This window comes from Octodon degus, unplaced genomic scaffold (assembly GCF_000260255.1).
Source record: "Octodon degus isolate 3935 unplaced genomic scaffold, OctDeg1.0 scaffold00071, whole genome shotgun sequence".
Lineage (NCBI taxonomy): Eukaryota > Metazoa > Chordata > Mammalia > Rodentia > Octodontidae > Octodon > Octodon degus.
In genome coordinates this window covers 2,343,974-2,351,951 of record NW_004524647.1, presented here as the reverse complement: position 1 = coordinate 2,351,951, position 7,978 = coordinate 2,343,974, and the positions used below count along the sequence as shown (strand labels likewise).

Genomic DNA, 7,978 nt, shown 5'->3' with positions numbered 1-7,978 from the left:
GTTATTTACCTGTTGTCCTATACTCCTTTTTTCTCCTGTGTTTAATTGCTCTTCCTATTTAGTTGCTTGCTTCTGATCTCATTCGTGGAGCTCTGATCATTTTGGTCCTTCTCTAGCACATCTTTCAGTAGCCTGTGGGGGGTTGGCTTTGTCATCATGAAATTCTTCAGCTGTTCTTTGTCATGGAAGTAGTTCACTTCTCCATCAAACTTGAAAGAGAGTTTTTCAGGGTATAGTTGTCTGGGTTGGAATTTGTTTTCATAGACGTCTTGAAGTACTGTGCTCCATGCTCTTCTTGCCTTCATGGTTTGTGAAGAGAAGTTGGCCATAATTCTGATGAGTTTTCCTTTGAATGTGATCTGCTTCTTTTCTCTAGTGGCTTTCAGTATATTATTCATGTGCTGAATTTCTGGGATCTTGACTTTTATACGTCTTGGTGTGTTTTTCATTGGTTAAGGTTACTTGGTGTTCTGTATGCTTCGGTTATCTGAATGTACGAATGTTTTGTCATATTTCGGAAGTTTTCTGCTATTACTTCTGCCCATATTTTTTTTAATGTCATTTGTATTTACTCTTTCTTTCTCATTGATACCTATTAGTCTCACATTTTTCATCTTTGCATCATCTTGAAGGTGATGGATTATTCTTTCCTTCATCCTAGTTTTTTTTAAAAAATTTTATTTATTTATTTGTGTGTGTATGTGTGTGTGGCCAGTTCAGCCTACCAGGGGGCGGGGCTGGCTGGCATGTGGTGCTGGGGAATTGAACCGTGGTCCCTGTGCTTTGCTGAGTTTGTTCTAAGTAGGTGCTTTAGACCACTGAGCCATCTCACCAGCCCCATCCTAGTTGTTTTTAAGAGATCCTTTCTTACCTTTTCACTAGCTGTACCAGCGTCTTTCAGATCTGAAACTCTGTCTTCACTTTCAGTTAAATGGTTTTGCAGCTTGTGATTGAGATTTTAATTTCCTCTATGTCTCTTTGACTCTGCTTCATGTGATCTGTTTCTTTCCTTTATTGCTCATTCAAGGAGTCCATCATTTTTCTATTCTCTATTTTTTTAATCAATATCTTCTTTAGAAGCAGTTATACATTCTTTTACTGCAGTGTTTTTTTAAGACTGGGTTTCCTCCCTATGTTTCTGTGATTGATTCTTTACTTCAGATGCTATGAGTTCTGAGAATTCTTTTTTTATTTCAGAAAAGAATTCCACTCTGAGGTCTTCTATAACTTTCTGTTGTTGCTTATTTACTATCGACGCTATTAATTCATACATTTGAGCTGAGCTAGTAGAAAAGAATTCCACTCTGAGATTCTTTATGACTTTCTGCTGTTGCTTATTTACTATCGACGCTATTAATTCATACATTTGAGCTAAGCTAGTGTCCTCTGCACTTGTTCTGGGTGGGCATTGGGTTTCCTCCATATGTTTCTGCATTTTATTCTTTATTGCAGATGTTATTAATTCATGGATTTCTTTTTTTATTTCCAAGCTGAGTTCCTCTATACCTTTCTCCAGCTGTTTCTTTATTTCAGAAGCCTTTGATTCATTGCTTTCAGCTGTGTGATTCCTAATTTGTTCTGTGTTAGTGTCCTCTGCACTTGTTACGGGTGGGCTTGGGTTCTGAGGTTGCATTTTATTCCTTCTTGTCATTTTGTGTAGTACTGTCTTCTAACCTTTGTTGTAGATCTTTGTTGCAGTTATAACCTTAGCAACTACTGAAGTTCAGGTGCAGATCTACAATGTTTGGGTTTATCCAGCTGTGCCTGCCTTGGGTCTGGCTGCTGTGCTCAGCTCTTTCCTTTGCTGCTCTTGAGGGTGAACCTGTTGTGCCCCTCTGGCAAACTGTTTTGCTCCTGGACTAGCTGGGTGGTTCTTTCCCCTACAATTCAGGGATTGCAGCTGCAGGGTTGCACCCAGGCCTGTATGCCAGGCCTGAGCTAAGTCTGGAAGGGACTAGATGGAGTAGGGGGGAGAGGCAGCTCTCCTACACACTCACTGGGCCTGGAGTAGGACTGGATCTGGGGGTTCCTAGAACAGGGTAGAAATTCCTACTCTGTGGGTGAGTGGGGGGAGTGTACTACGGTGTCATGGGGGGGCATCCCAAGGGGGTGGAAGAGTGTCTCCCCCATGCTGCACCTGGGCTGTGACCAGTAGGTCCCACCGGCGCAGGGTAGCGGGAAGCTCTCCAACACACTCACTGGGCCTGGGCTAGGACTGGGTCTGGTGGTTCCCGGAACAGGGCAGAAATTCCTACTTGGCGGGCTGGGTGGAGGAGGTCCTGCAGAGTAGTGGGGTGCGTCCCTAAGGGGTGGAAGAGGGTCTCACCCACGCTGTGCCTGGGCTGTGACCAGAAGGTCCCACCAGCATAGCATAGCAGGAAGCTCTCCCACACTCTCACCGGTCTGGGATAGGACTGGGTCTCCATGCTTGTTTTCTTACACTCTTGCCATACAATATGTTATCAAAACTAAAATAATGATTACCATGAATGTTTTTAAGCTTATACAAAATTAAAATAGAATACTTTAATGATCAATCTTGTACTTATTTGTCAGTTTCATCAGGGAGCAGCTCTTCACCAATTATATCTACTCTCTTCATATCCTTCAACTGACTTCCACTCTACCGCTCTAGATTATTTTGAAGAAAATCAAGTTGTAGCATCAATACCTTTCATAGAATGAAGTTATACTGTTGTCTCATACCATATTCAAAATTCAGTTCAAAATGAATTAATAGGTTATATATAGGACTTGAAGCTATAAAACTACTAGAAAAAAATGGGAAAAGCTCTAGCACAGTGAAAACATTGGTAGAAAGAGTGCAATGGAATTACTAAACAGCTTCAACAGCAAAGGAAACAACAGAATAAAGAGGTGATCTATGTAATGAAGAAAATATTTCATAAGCAGTTAAGATGCTTAATCTTAAAGTATTTAATAAAGGGGTAAACTCCAAAGTATATGAGAAATTTAAACAATACATTTGCAAGAAAAACAATTTGATTTTTAAGAAGGGCAAAGGTACTGCATAGACATTTCTTTAAAAATGAAAACAAATGGCCGACAAGCATGTGAGAAACTGTTTCATGTCACTCAGCAGGTGATGCAGGTTAAAACTGCAGTGAGCTGTGTCACATCTGTTAGCATAGCTGTTATCAAAAGTAAGAAAGTCAACACGCATTGACAAAGTTGTGGGGAAAAGGGAGCAGCTGTACACGTGGTGGGAGTGGGAGTCAGTGCAGTCATTGCAGAAAATAGTGTAGAGGTGTCTCAGAAAATTGGAAACTAGATATGCAGATACAAGCATGCAAATTAAAAAGAGGAAAAAAATTAATCATTAACTGTTCCTTTCAATAGACAGTAGAAATCAGCAGTACAAATATCCAAGCTGTCCTGTGTATATATTTAGAGACAATAAGCAACATAGCGACCATTGCTTAATTCCTGTCATCTTGTTTAGCGAAATTCTGTGTCTTTTATAATGGTTATCATTATTATTATTATTTGGTATTTAGTACAGGGTCTATAGGGTTTCACTACATAGATGGACTCCTAGTGATTCTCCTGTTTTTCAGCCTCCCAAGTGCTGGGATTACAGGCATGCATCGCCATGCCTCGTCTCAATCGCCTTCTCAGTGCATTCCAGGCGTGGTGCTGGCAGAGCACACTAGGTATCAAACCCCAGATGCTGAGCTCTGCCTAAGCAGGGACTTTAGTCCACTGAGCTATCTGGCCAGCTCTCTAATGGTTTTTAAAATTATTTTTTATTCTCTTTAAAAATAAGAAAATAAATTAAAAAACTAAAATAAAAAATTTAAAGCTATAACTACATATGCTCTAGCAATCCCAACACTGGTTATAAACTCAGTGGAAATGAAATTGAAATGTTGAAGAGACCTCCGTACTCTTGTGCTCTTTGTAGCATAACCAACCTAGGTGTCCATCAGTAGATGGATGGATAAAGTGTGACGTGTAGTAGGCAGTAGGGTGCTGCTCAGCCTTTAAAAAGAAGCAAATTATATCATTTCAGCAACATAGGTGAACCTAGACAATATTCTATTAAGTAAGCCAGGCATAGAAAGTCAAATGTTGTATCATCTCACTTTCTTGTTGAATCTTAAAAAGTAGAACTCTAAGAATAAAGAGTAGAACAATGGTTACCAGAGACTGAGGGTGGGAGAGAGTTTTGGGGAAAAACCCTGGCGAAGATGTGGTCATAACGTTCATGACAGCTAACTCTGTGCTTTGCCAGTGCAATGAGTCAAAAGCTGTCCTGGGTGGTCTTCATGTACACCTCTTTTATTAAGAATGGGTTTATGTATCATTTGTTCCTTGAACTTCCTATCCATGTCCTATCAACATGCTCCCTGCCTTACTGTGGGAAGCAAAAGGAGCTAGGTTAAAACCTCTGGTCTTTGGGACAAGCTGGTAGGGAGGGAAAGCAGAGGGTGGAAAGGTAGAGAGCAAAGAAGGATGCCTGTCTGATAAGAGAAGAGGAGGTGGAGGGGTTCCTGAATGAGGCTCACAGGATATCCTTTCTTCCTGCAGGTTTTGTTCTTACCAGTGAGCATGGGAAAGGCAGAGCAGACGTTCATCATCCTGTGTGACAACTGCCAGATAAAGGAGCTGGTGGTTGAAGGTGGGCTCCATGGCTGGTGGCAGGGGGGCTGTACTCACCAGTGGCATCAGGGAGTACTGTGGGGATGTGGCAGCCTCTGGGCCCCAGGGTGTAGTTTTCAGCCCCTTGCTTTGGTCAGATCCAAGCCAATATGGCCTCCAGGACAGCCCAAGGAGACCTACAGTGAGGATAGATGGAAACCTGGGGAGCAATCTTTCGTTATTTCACTTTGAAAGTCACTTTACTCTCCTTTGAGGAATTGCCAGTGACTCACATGAATCACCAGAGGCACCTTGAGGTTCTTGGAAGGTTGGAAGGTGCATACTGCTGAACCGCCCCAAGACGCCCACCCACCCGCCTTTCCTTCCCTTTATCTTCAATTTTCTTTCTATCCTTTTCTTCCACTTGTTCATCTTTTTCACTTGGCTGTCATTAAACTGAGTGCCTGCTATTGCCTGCTATATGTGAGGTTCCCAAATCACCTCCTTGCTGGCTTCGAGGAAGTGAGGATGTAGTGTTGTGCAATGGTCCTCTTTATTTCCTCCCATGTATGTGTCTGGGGGCTCTGGTCAAGGCAGGACCCATATGGAGGATGGCATGAGTCCCCCCATCAGCCTTTAGTAAGTCCTGACTTCAGCTTAGTGAGACTTCACTGACCTCACTAACCTACTTTGTCAGGAACTGGACAGCTCATTGCATTGGAGCTAATCTATATTTCTGGTGAGAAAAGCCAACCAGATCCTGGAGAGCTCACAGACTTAACAGCTCAGTACTTTGTTCGATTTGAGCCTGCAAACCTTCTGTCCACATCGAGGAAACAGCTGATTATCAGAAATGCTACGTGAGTGGCCCCTGTGCACATCCCCCGACATGCATCTCTGCTCCTGCCTCACCCAGTCCTGAGTTCTCAGGGAGGTGGGAGCATCTTTCCAGTGGGATTCTAGATCCAGAGTGCATGGAAGGGTCTAGAGTCACACTCTCCATCTTGATGGCCACTAGCTACACATGGCTATTTAAACTTGAAGCAATTAGAAAAAAATTTGTGAACACTTCGTCAGTGGCACTAATCACATTGTAAGAGCTCAGTCACTACATGTAGCCAGTGGCTGCCTTGTGGGAGATGGCATGTTACTGCTCTAAATTACATTGACCCATTCTGTGCTAGGAACAGTTTTCTAGAGAGCTCAAGTTGCACCAGTGTCCTAATGCTGGGGAAGCCATCCAAGTCCTAGGGCAGAGAGATTAGGCCTGTGGGTTCAGCCCTCATTGCCATTTACTTCCTGACCACCTGTTTAGCACCACTGTTCCACCAGGACTGACCTCACAGAGCTCCCACCCAAGGCTTCTCCCTGTTGTCAGACATTACATAGGCTTCTGTGACCCAGCATGACAGGTATGCTTGCCGTCCTCCCTCCTCCATGCACAATTTCCTGTCAGAAAAGTGTGAAGTCTCCACTTCCTACTGCCATGGAATTGTCATAGTTTCTATGGGCAGCCAAGCACACTTATCTTTCTGGACACAGCTGTCCTGGGAATGTGTAGCTACAGACAAGGTCTAGGGAGGAGTGGGTGTGGCAAACCCTGGCCACTCTTGTGGAGGAGATATTATAGAAGGTTTTCCTGATGTCCAAGGGGTACTTAGATATCTCCAGTTTAATGATTGGAGTACTTTAATGGTCTAGAGCCAACCATTTCTCTTAATACACTACAGTTCTTACCTCCATTTCCTGTGGATGGGAAAGAGGGGACTCTTTTACATGGTTTCCAGTTTGGGCTCCCTGACCCACCTGTAGTCCCTTGCCCTGGTCCTTCTATGCTCCTCCATGGGAAGGACTTGAAGCTTGATGTCATTAGTTACTATTTTTCCATCTTTTTCTTCTTACTCCTGGAGGAGCAGGCTAGGCCAGCTATGGGTAGGAGGACCTGATAAACTGGGCCATAACTTTGAGTCTGCTGTCCATTGTCATGGTTATTCCCACAGGGATGTGGAGCTGGCCTTCCATTGGCAGATCATGATGCCCAACCTGAAGCCTCTAATGCCTGGAGAAACTTACAGTCTGGAGAGCATCAAGTACCACCCCGACAGGGAGACTGCCTTCTCCATCAGGCCTGGAAAGGGGCTTCTCAGCCCTCACACAGATCACGAGTTTATCCTGAGCTTTTCTCCATATGAGGTTAAAAGGGCATCATGTTGTTAGCTAGACATGATTGGGTCATGATACCTTGCCCCTCTGTCCATGTTCTTTAATGACATGGAAGTCACTGGTGGGCCCAACAAGGCACCTGAGTATTTAAGTCCAGTCTTTCACTGAGAATGTCCCCAGAGCATGGGCCTGGTGTGCATGGCCTGAGAATGTCCCCAGAGCATGGGCCTGGTGTGCAGGATGATGAGGCTCATTCTTCTGGTCCCAACCCCATGTGTGTGTATCAGCAGCTGGACGCCAGTCTTCGTGTCTTCCACAGTTCTGTGGTGTCAGAGAACACTACCTCCTCCCCATCCCACAGCAGCCTTGAGCCAGAATGGGGTCTGAGCTGCCGAGGGCTTGGTCAGCACAGGGCCAACTGGAGCTTCTGCTAGCAAGGCTGGGACCCAGATGAACAGGATGCCCTTAGGGGCTCCCCCCAAGGCCAATGTCAGCCTCAGAGGTCTCCCTCCCTGAGGCAGGGTTGAGGTAGGCCCCTGAGTCATGGCTCTTGTCCTGGCAGAAGCCCCTCTTTCTAAAGATGTGAAAGAGATTGCCGGGAAGCATCCCAGGGTTGTTTGAAGGGCTAAGGGAAGGAGGGATTCCTATGACAGTGCCAGTTTTCTCCAGGTGGCCTGGCTGGAAGGCATGCATGTTTTCAGTGTACAGTATTTGTCTTGCAGCTGAGGGGTTACCACAGTGTTCTGCAGATGGTGCTGGAAGATGTCCCTGAGCCCGTAAGGTAAGTAGAGTCTAAACCTGGATTTGGGTAGACAGCTAGGGATTCTTCTATCACAGGTCCCAGGCCCAGGGTGACTGATCATCCTGGCCTCAGCAGGCTTTTGGGGCCTTGAGAATTTTTATCTTACCTTGGAAACCTGCTGCAGGTTGGGCTCGGCACAGAGGAGACAGAGTTGGCTGGACTTGCCAGGAGAGTTGTGGATCACCCCAGGGAGTATAGGCTCTGCCCTAGGTCCGCTGCTTCCCTTGGACCACCGAGCTCATGCTGCCTGGCTGGTGTTGGATACCAGGAGAATTTTGCCTCATGGTCAGGGCAGGTCTCCTGTAGGCCTGGTGCTCAGATCCCAGGCTGGAGGCTGTGGTGTGGCATTGGCTGATGATTCTGATTATGGAGGGCCTGGGAACCACAGACTGGAGATCTTTTTTTTTTTTT

The 7,978-nt window shown here is 45.1% G+C and overlaps 1 protein-coding gene across 4 annotated transcripts in view; it reads left to right on the top strand.

The window, feature by feature from the left end:
* The window catches only part of Dlec1 (deleted in lung and esophageal cancer 1), a 120,337-nt gene that overhangs the window by 38,700 nt on the left and 73,659 nt on the right, over positions 1-7,978 (top strand). For all 4 annotated transcript variants that reach the window (XM_023719796.1, XM_023719794.1, XM_023719793.1 and 1 more), the window contains exons 11-14: positions 4,552-4,642; positions 5,300-5,462; positions 6,603-6,795; positions 7,488-7,546. In XM_023719796.1, coding sequence (XP_023575564.1) covers positions 4,552-4,642; positions 5,300-5,462; positions 6,603-6,795; positions 7,488-7,546 — 506 coding nt within the window. The remainder of the gene's footprint in view (positions 1-4,551; positions 4,643-5,299; positions 5,463-6,602; positions 6,796-7,487; positions 7,547-7,978) is intronic.